The 17,905-nt window shown below is 43.7% G+C and overlaps 1 protein-coding gene across 2 annotated transcripts in view; it reads right to left on the reverse strand.

Annotated features, from left to right (window-relative positions):
• Positions 1 to 17,905, reverse strand: part of elapor2b (endosome-lysosome associated apoptosis and autophagy regulator family member 2b) — a 117,195-nt gene that overhangs the window by 20,010 nt on the left and 79,280 nt on the right. Inside the window, exons 9-16 of one of the 2 annotated variants that reach the window (XM_048554024.2) lie at positions 15,827 to 16,007; positions 14,620 to 14,748; positions 12,497 to 12,587; positions 12,296 to 12,398; positions 8,739 to 8,876; positions 8,368 to 8,631; positions 2,892 to 3,065; positions 790 to 979 (exon numbers count right to left, since the gene is read on the reverse strand). In XM_048554024.2, the coding sequence (XP_048409981.1) occupies positions 790 to 979; positions 2,892 to 3,065; positions 8,368 to 8,631; positions 8,739 to 8,876; positions 12,296 to 12,398; positions 12,497 to 12,587; positions 14,620 to 14,748; positions 15,827 to 16,007 (1,270 nt within the window). The remainder of the gene's footprint in view (positions 1 to 789; positions 980 to 2,891; positions 3,066 to 8,367; positions 8,632 to 8,738; positions 8,877 to 12,295; positions 12,399 to 12,496; positions 12,588 to 14,619; positions 14,749 to 15,826; positions 16,008 to 17,905) is intronic. The other variant, XM_059654817.1, reaches the window with a different exon arrangement.

Genomic DNA, 17,905 nt, shown 5'->3' on the forward strand with positions numbered 1-17,905 from the left:
AGTTCAGAGAAGGCTCGTCGCACTGATTCCAGAATTGAAAAGTTGTAAATCAGTGTTACCAATTCTTCTAGACGCACCATTCTCTCCAGAGGAACCAGAGCTCGGTATTGTAACTATTCTGCCCAGGACCATAAGAGACTATGGAGAACTGCGACCACAACCCAGTTCTTCATGCAAAGCAACGTTCCATCCACAGGCTTCACCTATACGTACCACTGCTTCGGAACGGCAGCCAACATGATCAAAGGCCACTCCAGTCCCGCTTATAATCTCTTCCAATATCTGCCGTCGAGCAGAATATATAAAAGCTTAAACATACATGCCAACAAATTCAAGAACAGCTTCTTCCCCACTGTTATTAGACTTCTGAATGGACCTCTCAAATTTTTCATTTAATATTGATCTCGCTCTTTGTATTTTTCACTCTGTTCTATTACCCTAGTGCACTCTGTATAGCATGAACTGCCTGTACCACTCAAAACTAAACTTTTCACTGTATCTAGATACATGTAACAATAATAAATCAAATCAAAAAAGGAAGTCATGGACTTTAGCAGAAGGTTCCTGATGCAGGATAACTGTCCATCTGAAGTTTTAACTTCCAAGCAAAGTGCATCAGGACTGATATGGTATGCAGTATCTCTGACTATGCAGAGACCAGAAGATGTGGACAATCACATACTGGGAAACACAGATAACACATCCTACTGAATTAAAATGTGACATGTTCTAACATTCTGGTAAAGAAACCTCTTCAATCTGCCCTAAAATTACTCAATTGTCACTGACCTAGAAAGGCATCAGCCAGACTGATAGACTGAGACGACAGCGCAGTTCGGAAACTCCTCCCATCTGAAGGAATGATAGTTGACTGGCACAGAAAAGCAGCAACAGAATTGCTCAACTCATTGGGATCACTTTGTACATCTTGGACTGTTACATCAGTTACGTTATCGGAGCAAATGGCTATCTTTTTCCCCTACAAAGAGAGAGAGAGGAATTCGAACAGTTCAGCATTGAGACAGAATTCTAACAAATATCTAAAACTAGTTACTTTATGGAAAAAGTGACTTTAACCAGTTGTGGATCCTGCAACATGTAAAATCAGGGATTGTTTTGAGAAATTAATACCCAGAAATTGAAAAAACTGTAATCAAATGCATACTGTGATACTCAAGTAATTTTAACAATGTTTAGGATAAAATGGTCAAAGCTTTTAGATTGGTATTGTTGCTAATGTTCCTCAGATATCACTGACTGTAATGTGTGTACATAGCATTAAACGGGGTTAGAATTTGCATTCAAAAGCAAATTTCATGTCTACAGGACATCCCAAAGTGCTTGAAAAGCTCATAGAATATTCTGGAGATAAAGGAGTACTCAACAAATGGCAGGTAACAAGAAGCTCAGAGGACCAGAGAGATCTTGCGGGTGTTTGTCCACAAATCACGGTGGCTCAGTGGTTCACACTGCTGCTTTATAGCGCCAGGGCTCCAGGTTTGCTTCCAACCTCAGGCGACTGTCTGTGTGGAGTTCGCACATTCTCCCCGTGTCTGTGCAGATTTCCTCCGGGTGCTCCGGTTTCCTCCCACAGTCCAAAGATGTGCAGGCTAGGTGGATTGGCCATTCTAAATTGCCCATAGTGTTCAGGGGGGTGTGGATTAGATGGGTTACAAGGGAAAGGGTCTGGGTGGAATGCTCTGAGGTTTGGTGTGGACTTGTTGGGCTGAAGGACCTGTTTCCACATTGTAGGGATTCTATGAAATCCCTGATGGTGGCAGGACAGGTTAAAAGGGAAGTTAATATAAGGGCAGGGATGTCAGAGCTTTTGCAGGACTTGGGTCAGGCCACAGCTAGACTCCCGAGGATCTGGTCTGCAGAGGACAGGAAGGATGTGATTGCACTGTACGGGGTGCAGTTGAGATTCACCAGAATGTTACTTGGGATGCAGCAGTTTAGCTATGATGAGAGGCTGGATAAGTTTGGGCTGTTTATTTCATGGCTGAGGGGGCGCTGATTGAGATGTAAAAGATTATGAGAGGCATATCTGAGAAGGTAGCTGAGGTGGGAATCCTCACAACTTTAAGTAGTACTTGGATGAACATTTTAAGTGATTGAGACTACAGGTCACATGTTGGAAAGTGGGACTATGTAGATTCAGTGTATCTTTGGTAGTAACGACTCGATGGGCTGAATGGCATCTTCTGCACTGTATGGTTCAATGATTCAATGAATTGTAGTCAGTCATTGTTCCACATTGAAAATGTGGTAATAAAACTGTAACATTGGAGCTTGCAATGAACAGGGGACTTCCAAAATTCAAAACCAGAATGTGGCCCCATAAAATATAAAACACTCTTTAATCATGAAAGAGTAAAATTTTGCACATCATAAAATCTGATGACATCCGTTCAGATTGCAATTTATTTGCACAGTTCTGTGTTAAACTGATTTGAACACCAAAAAATACAAAATGCAAGCATTTAAACTCGATAGTAAGAGCTGCTGATACTGGAGTCAGAGATAACACAGTGTGGACCTGGAGGAACACAGCAGGCCAGGCAGCATCAGAGGAGCATTTTCTGAAGAAGGTCCCGACCCAAAACGTCAACTTTCCTGCTCCTCTGATGCTGCCTGGTCTGCTGTGTTCATCCAGCTCCACACTGTTTTATCTCTTATTTAAGCTCATTGTTTTGTTTAAAATGAATTAAGCATCTTATGTTTAAATTTACGTTGAATGCTCAATTTAGTGGAAAAGAATCTGATTGAATTACTAATGAATAAACTACATTAGCAAAATGCGCCAATCAGAAATCTCTCTGCTTCAGCAAATCTGCATCATTACAGATGAGATCGAATTGAAATATTTGTGGAGAGAAAAAAAAACTTACCTCATTTCCACATAAGCTAATGTTAAAAAAATGGTAATACTTTGTCCCTCTTGAGGTGAAACTGGGTCCATTCATTAAGGAAGCCACACCACTAAGATTGCTGAACTCGAATGTTAAAGTACGATTCTCCAAAGTGTGTGTAAAAGAACAATCACTAAAACAAATTGAATGTTCCTGTTTTAAAAAGAGAGTGAAGACAATCAGCTTTGAAGTCAAATTACAGCATCGCCCTTCACACTCTCATACAAACCTTGTGGCATTTTTTTGGTTGTCCAGAAAGACTTCCAGAAATCATAGGCCTGTATCCAGGAGAATGCACACATCCTGGAAAGTCCACCTATATCTGGTTTGGAACAGTTAAATTGCTCAGCAACATCCAAATCAGAACCAATCAAAATAAACATCTGGTTAATGGTCACCTGGTTCTAATGGAGATCGATTCCAACGCGACCGTGTCAATACCCACAGAACCAGTCTTTAACAAATTTTTCTCTGGGGCTTCAACTCTTCAGTTTGCACAAGACATTGGACACTGGCTACACAGAGAACCTGTACAGGGGAACCCCTGCAGACTAAGGGTACAACTTTGTTGTGGTCTCTTATGAGAAGGAGCTGGTTCAGTTCCCACTGATTGTAGTAAATGGTTCGGACCCAAGCTTGATGGGGAGAAACTGGTAGCAAAAGATTCACTTTGATTGGCGCAACATTTATCAACTTGAAAATGGCTACCTGAGTGAAGTCCTAATTGAATACCCGGAAATTTTTCAGAAAGGTCTAGAGAATATCAAGGGAGACAAGGGCATCTTGCGTGTTGACCAGGAAGCAATTCCACAATTCTATAGCGCCCACCCAGAGGAATGGGACTTACACACAAAAGTAGAGGCAGGAATCAGGCCACTGGAAAGTGAGGGAATCATCAAACTCTTCCATTCTGTGGAATAGGCATCACCGGCCGTACCGACTATCAGCCCAATGGGGTCGGTTTGCCTTTGTGGGAATTTTAAACAAAGGGTAAACTGCTTTGCCCAGCTGGATAGATACCCAATTCCTTGCAAAGAGGATTTATACGCAAAGCTGGCAGCGGGGCTATCCTTCACAAAGCTGCACAAGAGCCGTGCGTACATGTAATTGCGGTTGGTTGAGGATTCCCAGAAGTTTGCTACAATTAATACCCATAAGGGTTTGTACCAATTGATGGGACTGCCTTTTGGGGCACCGTCAGCCTGTGCAGTTTTAGTAGACAATGAGAGAATATTTTACAAGGCCTACCCCAGGTCACCATGTGTCTAGATTTTTTTTTTCTTTATTCATTCAGGGGATGAGGGCATCGCTGCCCATCCCTAATTGCCCAGAGAGCAGTTATGAGTCAACCACATTGCTGTGGGTCTGGAGTCACATGTAGGCCAGACCAGGTAAGGATGGCAGTTTCCTTCCCTAAAAGGAGATTAGTGAATTTGATGGGTTTTTCCTGATAATTGGCAATGAATTCATGGTCATCATTAGACTCTGAATTCCATAAAAATCTGGAATTAAAAGTCCACCATCTGCCATGGAAGGATTAGAACCCGGGTTGCCAGAACATTAGCTGGGTCTCTGGATTAACTGTCCAGCAATAATACCACTGGGCCATTGCCTCCCCTGATGGTTTACTAATAACAGGGAAATACCAATAAGGAACAATTACAGAACTTGGACATGTTCCTTCCAGGCAGGCGTACACCTTAGAAGGGATAAATGTGTACGTTCCAGGTACCCTGAGTGACCTACCTACAGAGTCGACAAGACCAAGGTTACGCCCATTGGAAGATAGTGAGGACAATCAAAGGTGGCCTGGTTCCCACATCAGTAGTGGAGCTTAGCTCTTTCTTTAGGCTGGTGAATTATTACCAAAATCTCATGCATAAACTGACCTCCATCCTGGCACCTTCACATCAACTCCTAAAAAAAGGGTCAGCCTCGCAATTGGTCGTGTAGCCAAGCCATAGTGGTTTTTCACTTCCCTGAAAGCTGCCATCCTCTCCGGTGTTGGCACGCTATGCTTCCAAGCAAGACCTGGGATTGCTGTGCAATGCCTCCCTATCAGGGTAGTATTAGCCCAGAGGCTGCCTCCAACTAGGACTTTAGCTCATGCAGAGCGTAAATACGCCCAGATTGAAAAAGAAGTTTTGACAGTTGTATTTGGAGTCAGGAAGTGCCACCAAAACCTTTACATATGTACATTTGTAATAATAGCGGACTATAAATCCCAGCTGGCTCTACTTAAAGAGGATAGGGAATGCTGCCATTGCTTCAGGCCGAATTCCGCGGTGGGCTCTAATACTAAATGCAAGTTGGAACGCCATCTGGAAGGTGTACTGAATGTGGATGCGCTGAGCCATCTCCCACTGGCAGGTACACCTCTGGTGGAGCCCGTAACGGTTTTAAATTTCCTGGACAATATCTGACAATATCAGACTTTGGACACAGAAAGATCCCATTCTGGTTAAACTTAAACAGCTGACGGGGAGAGGGAATAGCAAAGGACCATCACGATCAGAAATGAGACCTTTTTGGACCCGGAGATCACAGTAGAGGATGGCATATTATTATTGGGAGCAAGAGTGATTGTCCTGAGCAAAGGTTGCCCGGAGATACTGGCCGAACTCCACTAGGGTCACCTAGGGGTCTCCAAAATAAAGTTGCTGGTGAGAGGTTATGTCTGGCAGCCAGGACTGGACGCAGTCATAGTCGCTTTAGTGGGACAGTGCCCAGACTGCCAACAAGGGCAAAAATTACCGTCAGCAGCCCTCTCACATTCTTAGGAACGTATGGGTAAGTCCGAGGAGGTTGGTGGTGGTGGTGAGGGTGAAATGGCATCAGGAATACCAATGCTGGACACAAAGCAAGAGAGGCAGTTTGCCTCAGGGGATGAAGTTTGGTGCAGGAACCTCAGGAGCGGTCCTGGCAATAGTAAGAGGCGTGGTTGACCCAAGGTCAGGTCCATTGACATATAAAGTTCAGGACGTTGTGATAGTCCTGAACAAGCACAGAGACCATATGATAGCGGCAAAATCGCAAACGGTATGGGAGCAAAACATGCCCAGCCCCTCGACCGCCTTTCCAACTGCTCCAGGACCTCCAGATTCTCCCATTCCATCAAGTACTGAAGATATCTCACAGAGATGTCACCGCCTCAATGCCTATACTGAGGCGAGTATCTGCATATTACATGCCACCTATATCAGACACAGAGTCGGAGGAAGCTGACCTGGTGCTAAAATGACCCAGGAGGAGCAATAAGAGGAAGAATCAACCAGTGTTGTCAGACTCAGAGAGAAGGGGTGTAGTGATTGTAAGGGGGTCGTCCAGGTGGTCCTCGTAGAATATAAGTTCCCCAATTGGGGCTATTAACCTGACCCAATCAGGGAGACCTGGCTGACAGTTAAGAACAGGAGGTGTACCTTGCGTGGTGGAAACACTGAGTAAACTCTTTTGCACACAGTGTCTTCAGAGTCCCTGCACTTACAAAATAAAAAGTGGAAAAATAACATATAGGGCATTTAGAATCTCCCGAGTCGAGGGAACTAACTCCGAGGTGGCTGGCTACAGCCAATGCACTGCGCACAAGTAAATAAAGGGTCATCAGAGACCCTCTGAAGAAGGGTCTAGGCCCGAAACGTCAGCTTTTGTGCTCCTAAGATACTGCTTGGCCTGCTGTGTTCATCCAGCCCCACGCTTTGTTATCTTAAATAAAGGGTGACTTGGTGATGGGATACCGGAAATAAAAGGAGTGTCTGTTCACTCAGAGATGGCTGTGAAGGAGCTGGATCAGTCTTAAGGACTTTCCGAGTGTAATTAAAGAGTGACTCAGTAACAGAACAACAGCCTCTCTGGAGTTATTTCAGTAACAGCCACCTGAGATCCTCAGTTGCTCTCCAAAAATCCTGCATCCTGTCCAGTTGCGTAGACCTTAATTTCTATTCACTTGGTTGGTCTTTCAATGTGCTCGTGAACTGCCTCCTCTGACACAAAGCTTCACCACAACAATTTAACACAAGAGATTGACACAAAGCAGTTCCCTTGGCTTAAAGGAAAGGGTGCTACAAGTTGTGGTGAAGGTAATACACCGAGCTAAGATCAGTAGTACACTGGGAAGCAATATTGGTTGGCATCAGAGCAAGAAGACTGAAATTTTGGAATGTCCCAGAATGTCCAGGGATTAACCAGCACAATTACAACATTTAAAAGGCATTTGGACAGTTACACGAATAGGAGAGGTTTCGAGGATATGAGCCAAATGCAAGCAAGAAGGTATCGTTCAGTTTAGGAAACCTGGTCAGTATGGATGAGTTGGTTTTAAGGGTCTGTTTCCATGCTGTATGACTCTATGATTGTGTATTAAATGTTTCACTATTCTAGGTGTTGCAAAAAATATTTTCAGGAATCTAGGGCTGGAAGAGCAGAGGGTTCACAGGAACAGGAGTAGGCCAATCGGCCCCTTGAGCCTGTTCCACTATTCAATGACATCATGGCTGATCACTCCACAGTGTACAGAGGGTACAATGGCAGTTGGGGCTGAAAGATCAAACAGCACTTGACCCATACAGGAATTTTAGGATGAGCACAGAACTTTGAAATCAATTCACTGGAAATAGGGGAAGCAACAATGACTAACATGAACAGGGGCCAGAGGAGAATAAGACTTTGGGATGATATTTGTGAACAGCAGAAGCAAATATTAAGTCCCAGAGTCTGAAGGTAGCAAGAGTTTTGAATAGGGGCTTTCACTGGGGGTAAAGTGGGTGATATTGTGGAGGCAGGCATTTGATCATGATTAGCAATGGGGTTAAAAGCTGAGCCCAGAGTTTCGTGGATTTTTTGGCAGCAGAAGAAGAGGATTGAGATGGAATTACCAATGCTTTATTATAGGAAATTGTTGCTCATAGAGGCTTTGATAGCAGCAAATCAGTCAGAGGGTACAGTGACAGTCAGTCATTCAGGGTGGCGACAGCAAGGTAGGCCCATCTGCTTTCAGGATATCAGTAAGAACTGTCATGTTAGTGGCCTAATAATTAGTTGTGTGCCAGTTATTAACTCTGTCAGTTAGTTTATTTAAAACACATAGCATGGAATTAAGCAGACATTGCAAAAGTCAACGGATTTGTGTGCGCAGATTACCAACTCAGAACAGACTAACGACCAGGCAGAGTCACAACATTGTATGCACACAGCACAGAGAGTATTTAAAGGCATGCTCGCAAAGACAAGGTACTCATAAACTAAACTTTAACTCCACAAGTTATGTCCCTAAGGATCAGAACATAATTAAGAAAGGGGTCAGAGTTAGATTCTTGGTCTTACAGGGGCTGACGGCAATTGTAGGCTTCAGGCTGAGTGAAATCAAGTTAGGTTCAGCCAATAGCTAACACAGAATCCCTCTATTCATCTGTAACCAACACAGCATCAAGTTTTAATGGCTCGCTCTGCACATACAGACCTTATCACTTTTGCTGCCAGGTCCACAGGGAATGCATACCTCCACACCATACGCATGATGGGCTGAGAGGTAGGTGTTTGGAGGACATTCCTTGCACTGATTTGTGTCTTTCTCAATATAGTGTCCAGGTGGACAAGGCACACAAGAAGAACTCTGCTGATCAGGGCCAAGTGCACAAGGCCGGCAATGTGAAGACGCGCCATTTTCCACATTGGTCACGGTGATGGAGTAGATCTTCACGTTATCATTCAGAAACTTTCTGACCTGAAACATTAATTTGACAAATTGAAATACACCTTCATATCCCCAGTGTTCAAACCGAAATGTTTTCTATTTAGAATGAAGACACTGAAAACCTAATCCTGTTTTACCTCTTGAGGAGAACTTGATCGTTGGAAAGCCCAAGTGTAAGTAACTGGGACATTCTTCGTTAGGACATGAGCGTACGACTGTCGCTCTTTAGTACCTTCCCAAGACTCGATAACACTCGTCACCTTTCTGTTTATATCCTGAAAGTTAAAAGGAGATCATTTTCTGCTGGTACCTTCCATATATACATCGTAATAATGTTACTGGTTATTCCTAGGAGAAATCTCCCTATACACATGTGCCAAGATCACAATCTCCCGACAGAGCGAGAAGAATCTCCCGACAGAACAGACTCTGCTTTAACTAACTGTGAGAATTGAGAAGTTTATCCACAATTCTGGGTATGTGCAGAGCTGGCCTGTGATGTCAGTGACAGAATGCAGGAAGCAGCTGCATGGGTGTTACTGATATCACCACGCTCCATGCACAGTCACATTAGCAACTGCGCACACACTGTGGGCAGCAAGAGGAGGGGGGGGGGGGTGGTGGTGGAGCTGTGGGGGTTGGGGAACCTAGAGGTGGGGGGAGGGAAGAGGTGGAGCCACAGGGGAGGTGGATCTGGGGGGTTGTGGGGTGTGTGGGAGAGGTGGAGCTGGGGGGTAGGGGAAGGTGACAGGAAGGTAGGCCTGAGGGTGGTAGAGGGAGTGTGGCAGAAGTGGGGCCTGGGGGGTTGTGGGGAAGGTAGAGCTGGGGAGGTGGGGGTAGCAGACAAGAGCTGGCCTGCACTCTGAGCTGCAGGTGGATGTGGGTCAGTAGGGGGAGGGAGAGGGTTTGGGGGGGATGGCACAGGTTTGGGGGGGGGGGGGTGGTGTGGTGGCAGTGAGCTGGTTGCTCAGAATGAAATGTATTGTTTCTTCAAAAGTCTAAATCAGTCTGAGGAATGTTCCCACACGCACACACACACTCTGCAGTGCCATCTCTGAGACTGCTGTCTCCCATTCACTGACCAGTGACAATGGCTCCTCTTTGTGCCGTCTACAGGTGGTATTTAATCACAGCCTTGGAGGGTATCAACCTCAATTATATTCTTACAGCTATCTACAAGTTAGTGTCTTTTCACCCTCAACGTACCTCCCTTGCCCTCCTGATGACGGCGGTGTTGTCTAGAAAATGGCTCCTTACCAAATTAGCATCTGGTTTCTGACGGGGAGTAGGAGAATCAAGTATAATCCCATTTCGGACTTAATTGTTTTCCAGCACTGGCTCCTGGCCAGTTGTCAGGAAATGGGAATTATGGCTGCTTTCATTCTCAAGGCGTGAGAGGTTGGAGGTCCCTTGTTCCAGTACAAACTACAAACAAGGAGATATTTGAAACTATCAGGGTCTGTCTGGGTGCGCGCTACATTGGAGAAGTTCACAGCTTTTAATAAAGCTGTTAGCTTGCAGTGTGGTTGTGGCTGACCTTTATTGGTATCCTTATAAACAGACAAGAGAGACAGAATAATAAACACAAGAATTGTTGATGCTGAAAATCAGAAACAAAATAGAAATTGCTGAAAAACTCAGCAGGTCTTACAGCATCTGTAGAGAGAAAGCAGAGTTAAAATTTTGAGTCCAGCAACCCTTCCTCAGAACTGAGACAGGACAGTTGGTAATTCTACTTCTGCTGAAAGCAAAGAGCAGCATGATCCCCTACAAGCCAAGATTAGAAAATCATTTTAACATTAAAATAGTCGCACCTCACAAAGAAACCATTCTAAGTGTCTTTTTAAATATACTCTTATAAAATAGAACTTAAATTCATATTTCGTGCTTACCTACAAATATTCCTTTGTCTTAATAAAATTATTTATTTAAATATTGCATTAAGAACCAGAATAGTTTACTAAAGACATGAGCGAAGTAAGCACTTAAACAGCTTGTATCAAGGAGGGTTGGGGAAGGCAATGGAATAGTGGTAATGTCACTAGACTAGTAATCCAGAACTCCGGATTAATCCTCAAGGGTGTGTTCAAATCCTGCCATGGCAGATGGTGGAATTTGAATTCAGTAAAACCCTGGAATTAAGAATCCAATGATGACCATGAAATCACTGCCAATTGATGGAGGGAAAGCCCATCTCTTCACTAATGTCCTTCAGGGAAGCAAATCTGCTGTGCATACCTGATCTGACCTCCAAGTGACTCTAGAACCATAGCAATGTGGTTGACTCTTAACTCCATCCTAGGCAGGAAACACTGGGCTAGCCAGTGAAACCCACAAACTGTAGCTGAACAAAACTTGGGAGTGGCTATAAAAAAAAATGATTTATTACAGATTTATTATAGTATCAGTAAGTGTAGTATATTTAGCTCTGACCCACTTAAAATTAAAATTTCAAATTCTCTTCCACAATCTCAAGAGGGTAAATCCACTTGGAGAGAAGCAAAAACCTGCGAGGGCTCTTGAAAAGGTTCAGAAAAGATTTACAAAGCTGTGCGCAGGGATGGCAGGTCTGAGCTGAGGCTACTTTCCCTGCAGCATCAGAGGCTGAGGGGTGACCTTACAGGAGTTTATAAAATCATGAGGGGCATGGATAGGTTGAATAGTCAGGATCTTTTTCCCAGGGTATGGAATACAAAACTAGAAGGCATAGGTTTAAGGCGAGAGATGAAAGATTTAAAAGTGACCTCAGGGACAACTTTTTCCACACAGAGGGTGGTACATGTATGGAACAAGCTGCCAGAGGAAGTGATGGAGGTAGGTACAATTACAACATTTAAAAGGTGGCTGCAGGGGTCCTGAATAGGAAGGATTAGAAGGCTGTGGGCCATTAGAACAGATTTGCGGAAAAACTTCTTCAACCAGAGAGCGGTGGATATATGGAATGCTTTGCCCCAGAAGGCAGTGGAGGCCAAGTCTCTGGATACTTTCAAGAAAGAGATGGATAGAGCTCTTAAAGATAGTGGTATCAAGGATTATGGGGATAAGGCAGGAACAGGATACTGATTGTGGATGATTAGCCATGATCATAATGAATGGTGGTGCTGGCTCGAAAGGCCGAATGGCCTACTCCAGCACCTATTGTCTATTGTCTATAAATGTTGGCAAATGCGCCTTTTTCAGATTAGGCTATCTGGTAGGCATGGACGAGTTGGGCTGAAGGGTCTGTTTCTGTGCTGTATAACTGTATGGCTATGTGACCTCTAAGGGGAATTCTGCTGTTGGGAAGGGCTGCACTAAAACTGGTGCTCACTGCCCCAAACTGTAATGTTGTTTGTTTAACTCACATCTCACACAAAGTGAGCTCATCACCAAATGGCAATGTTCCTAGAGCCCAGGTCAATCATCGTGAACACCACGAGTAGGTCACTTAGCAAAGGAATGCTCGACATATCAGAAATAATCGTCCAACCCAGAGCAAATTGAAAGGAGGCAGTTAAATGACAATATCAGGAGCAATATTTCTGGAGAAGAGATTGTAAGGAAATAAAATAACCTGCCAGAAACAGTAACAAGGTAATGGATAAAAATTTGTGAAAGGTAGAAAGACAAGAGGAAAGTGGCAGCATTGATAGCTCATGTGTAATAGGCCAAAGGGCCTCACATGCTGTGAAAAGTTGTGATTCAAAGCACTTACCGCCATGAAGTATAACTCACAGTCTCCAGCACACTGAGTCTCAAAAATAAAGGTGATTCTCCCCACTTCCAACCCATTGGAATGTGCTGATGAAATCGATGGGCTAAACAGAAGAGCAGAACTTGTATTAGAAACTTCAATTTTTAGCAAGGCCTTCAATCAATTTTTGAATTACGTCAGCAAGAAGTACGCAAATCAAACCTGAAGCTGGGAATGAGGAGATTTAAGATGAGATAGTCATTATCAGAGCCTCCAACTGCACTGTGAATGTGATCACCTGCTACTTCCCACCCTACAACCAAAAAAGCAAGAATAAAAATCAACTTTATTTCCTAAATCTCTTTCTTCACAAAGCATTTAGTTTTCACTTTCTTTCTCATTGCTTTGGCAGCTTGATGGTGCTGTCAATTAACATCTCTTATTCCTGTTGTACCCTAGTCAAATACTGTACAGGGCACTGGAAAACATCTCGCTCCAAACTGCAAGTATGACTCTTTGAAAACAACAATTATTCTGGAAATCTACCCAGTTCCCACCAGATCAAAACTAACCAGAATCCAGTGGTGTGGGACACAGTGTTTCTCTGGGATGACGGATGACAGTGGAAAAATTCCTAAAGCACACACACTCACCTTGAAGCTAAAACACGTTGATAGGACAGAATGAACAGAGCTTCACTTCACAGACAAACATGTGATAGCAGAGTTAATAATGTGTTACCCTGACACTCACTGACTAAAGTCACATTTATGTTCAATTCTCAAACACTAACATAAGCTGATGACAGAAGCATAATTAATGACTTATTACTTAATTAATTTAACTGCAGCATCTGTCAACCACAGCCAGTAATAATCCCTAAAATATGAACAAATGCTATTATTGCAGGAAGCTTTTTTAAGTTAGATTCATACCGTACAGCATCTAATTCCATTTCTACTTTGTTCCTTCAACCTGAAGTTATTGCCCTGGATGTGGTTATAAATTTTATAGATATTCTGAAAGAGAATAATACAAACGTACAAACAAGGAACAAGAGTCGGCCACTCGGCCCTTGGAGCCTGTTCAGCTATCCAATAAAATCATGGCTGATCTGATTTTTATCTCAATTCTACATTCCCACATACCCCCAATAATCTTTCATCCCCCGGTCATCAAAAATCAATCTGTTTCTGCCTTCAGAATATCTAAAGATTTCTAATCCACTGCCTTTTGAGGAAGAGAATTCCAAAGGCTCATAACTCTGAGAACATTTTCACATCATGTGTCTTAAGTGGGACCACCTTTATTTTTAAACCATGGCTGCTGGTTCTAGGTTCTTCCACGAGAGGAAACATCCTTTGAACATTCAGAAGAACAAAAACTTGGAGCAGGACTGGGCCATTCAGCCCCTCGAGCCTGCTCCACCATTTAATAGGATCATGGCTGATCTTACCTCAACCTCAATTCCACTTTCCTGCCCACTCTGTATAACCTGTATAGGGCAGCACAGTGGCTCAGTGGTTAGCACTGCAGCCTCACAGCGCCAGGGACCCGGGTTCAATTCCAGCCTCGGGCAACTGTGTGGAGTTTGCACATTCTCCCTGTGTCCGTGTGGGTTTCCTCTGGGTGCTCCAGCTTCCTCCCACAGTCCAAAGATGTGCAGGCTAGGTAGATCGGCCATGCTAAATTACCCGTAGTGTTCAGGGGTGTGTGGGTTATAGGGGGATGGGTTGTGGTGGGATGCTTCAAGGGCAGTGTGGGCTTGTTGGGCCAAAGGGCCTGTTTCCACACTGTAGGGAATCTAATCTAAATCTAATCTAACAACCCTTCAACCCATTACACATTAAAAAAAATCTATCTCCTCTTTAAATTTACTCAATGTCACAGCACCCCCCACACTCTAGCATAGTGAATTCCACAGGTTCACCAACTTTGGAGAGGATTAATTCATCCGGTAAACTTCCTTCAGGATCTTGTATGTTCGAAATAAATCACCTCTGATTCCTCCAAACTCCAGCAGATGCAAGCCCAGCCTGTTCAACCATCCCTCTGGAAGCAGTCAGTTCGTTCCAGATATTAATTGAGTAAATCTTCTCTGAACTGCTTCCAAATAATGTACGCTAAAATAAACAATGCCTTCTTAGAATTCTATCAATCCCCAAACAGTTTTTGTTGCAGCTTTCATGTGAGAAATTTCTCCTCTGCAAACATATGTAAAAGCAGCTGTTCTCACTGAAATTGAACATCCACTCTGACCCATTCATTTCAATGTGAACTTACTGCCAGAGACTCTGCAGGCACTTGACCATGAAGCTCCAAGATTAATCTTTATGAAAACTTACCATTCATTTTGTCGCACTTGGAATTTCCAACATTGAAGCATGAGGTCTTCATATTTGCTGGTAAAGTGTTCCACCATTTATACTCAAAGCCCAGCACAGGCTCAGTACCAGCTGGGCACGGCTTACATGCTGTGTAAAAATGAAATTAGAGAAACCACTTGAAACACACAGGAAAATCTTGTGTATTTAAACGCTCTGGTTTTCTCTATCTCTCGATTTTATCCAGACCACACTTAACAACCTGCCCAGCTACATCACGACAAACATTACCACTGTCCAAGTTACACTTCTGCCATTAATGAAACATTAGCCTGATTAAGGGCAACATGCAGTTACACAGTCGAGGATCAGGGTGGTTATAACTCGCTTTACAGAAGGCAGAAATCACAGTCTCTTTAGCTTTTATCTTCATATTCTCAATAACACAAACTTCTGAAAGTTTAGCCTTGGGGAAATGAACATCCACAGAGAAAGGAGATTCCATGGGTTTTCTGTCAGAAAATCAGCAGAGAGTGTACCCAACTCACCAGTGGATCAGCTCATAGCTGATTCTAAAATACAACTCTCTCCCTATTTATTCCAGTTCCCTCTCCCCATCCCCCTCTCTGATGAAGGGTCTAGGCCCGAAACGTCAGCTTTTGTGCTCCTGAGATGCTGCTGGGCCTGCTGTGTCCATCCAGCCCCACACCTTGTTAACCAGCGAAAGGTAGACAATTTTCTTTCCTCAATCTCCAAAACAAATACTTCTTTCTTCTTGTAATGTCTCTTACTGGTGCCCAACTGCAACCTTCCAGTTCTTCTCCAGACAGCCATTCCTTTTACCTGCAACTTCACAATGAGTATTTACAAGCTATTCAATCACAAAGGTCATCACAACTTGGGCCAATGTCCCGCTTTCCAATGTTGAACTAATTGAAAAGCTGTAGAAATTTTGAAGGTTACCCTCTGTCCGGAGGTTGGTTGGCTCGCTGAGCAACCAACCTCAACACCCACAACCTGAGCTACAAATCTACTCCAAAACCTTATCCTCTATCGCATTTCCTGATAACAATCAACATTTTCAGCACAAGCTGGGAATAAAGCAGTCTAAGTGACTATGAATTATAACGGGCATTGGGCTAGCATAGTCACTAAGCGCACAATAACTGCTGCATTTATAAAGCAGGTAATAAAATAAAGCAGATAAACAAAATTCAAGGATGCTTACGATTCATTCCATCTGAGAAGGTTCCAGAAGGGCAGGGAGCACAGGTTGCAGTGTCATTGTTGTAGAAACCAGGGTTACATGGTGGGCAAGGCTTTCTCTCTCCAGATGGAGGGAGCTGGGCTGCACCTTTCATATCCTCCCTACAAAGCTTCGGTGTAATCCATTTGTACATGATCTGAGTCTGAAAACAAAGGAGGGAACACTCTATTTTTCACGAGGTTTGATATTTCAATATATTGATAGTGGAATTATATGAATACCTGAACATGTGATCTTTGATTTCTTTTTACTCATTCATGGCATGTGGGTCAACAGTGGGGCTGATTTGCGCCAACCAGTGTTGTCCAACCCGAATGGCTCCTTGAACAGAGTGGCTTGCTAGGCCATTTAGGAGTCAACTGCATTACTGTGGCTCTGGAGTCACATGTAAGCCAGACCAGGTAAGAACAGTAGATTGCCCCTTCCTAAGGAACCAGACAGGGTTTTTACAACCACTGAGAATGATTACATGGTTGCCATTAAACTCACTTTTAATTCCATGGCTTTGACTCCCATCCTTATAGGCACCAATTGCAGTGGGTGAGCTACTGCTGCCTCAGTGCACCTGGGACCAATGTTCGATCCCACCTTCGGGAGACTGTCTGGAGTTAGCACACTCCTCCCACTGTTCCAAAGTTGTGAAGGTTAGGTGGATAAGGACTGCCCATACTATCCAAGGATGTGCAGGCTAGGCAGGTTAGCCATGGGAATTGCAGGGATACAGTGGGATACTCTTCAGAGGGTCAGTATGGATGCAATGGGCTGAATGGTCTACTTCCACACTGCAGGAATTCTATGGACTCTTATTCTAAAGATGTTGGTAGATAGAACTTCTGCCCATCTTCCCAACCTAATTCTCGCTAGTGATTTTCCAAAACTGAAAGCAATGGTTTAGATCAAAGCAGGCTAGAGGCCAGAGCTACTTTTTCATATTTGCAACTGAGGTAAATGTTATTTGAGTAATCATAGACATAGCACTTAAAAAGTGATCAATGAAAAGCCCATATCCATTTTTGCCTTTATTCATTCACAAGGTGGAAGCATTACTATTGGGGCCCATATAGCCTTGGCTCTCTAGGGTCTTTCAGAGGGTTATTAAGAGTCAACCACATCACTGTTTGTCCAGAGTCACATACAGGCCAGACCAGTTCAGGCTGGCAGATTGCCTTCCTTCAAAGAACATTAGTGAATCTGATGGGTTTTTCACAACAATTAACTGGGGTTACATAATAATTAGGCTCTCCCTTAACTCTAGATTTTATTGAATTCAAGCTTCACCATCTGCCATTGTGGGATTTGAATCCCTGCCCCCAGAACATTAGCCCATCTGGTTTTGCTTTCCTAATCCAGGGACATTAACAGCATGCCACTACCTCTCTAGGACAGGAGGAGAAAGAATTTCAAGCTACATATAAATTAGGCAAGTTGGCTAGTAATGAGGTGCAAATACAAGGAAGTCAGGTACCAGTAATATTATCATCCTGCTGTTAAATTCTTCAAGAAAATCCTGATTTTCCCCTTTTTTCAATGTTAAGCCACAGATTTTTTGATTCCTGCCATATTTTCCCTATTACCCATGCTGTGCGAGGAATGGGAAAATTCCGCCCGCGGTAACATTCTTGCAAATAAAAGAGAAGGGAGCACAATGTCTTTGTCTGGGAGATTGCATCACGCATTGAGTAGATTAGCAGCTCTGACTGATTTCACAATGAGGCCTGGAGGTGATATTCCCTGGAATCCTTCACTGTAATCGTGGGCCAGTGAGTAATTTTATGGTGATATCAAAACCACATGGTAGCACAGTGGCTCAGTGGTTAGCACTGCTGCCTTACAATGCCATGGGCCAGGGTTTGATCTCGCCCTGGGGTGCCTGTCTGTGTGGAGTTTGCACATTCTCCCTGTGTCTGTGTAGGTTTCCTCCAGGTTCTCCAGTTTCCCCTCTCAGTCCAAGGATGTGCAGGTTAGTGGACTGGCCATGCTAAATTGCCTGTAGTGTCCAGGGATGCACAAGTTCAGAGAATTAACCATGGGAAATGCAGC

Source organism: Stegostoma tigrinum, chromosome 25 (assembly GCF_030684315.1).
Source record: "Stegostoma tigrinum isolate sSteTig4 chromosome 25, sSteTig4.hap1, whole genome shotgun sequence".
NCBI classification, from domain to species: Eukaryota; Metazoa; Chordata; class Chondrichthyes; order Orectolobiformes; family Stegostomatidae; genus Stegostoma; species Stegostoma tigrinum.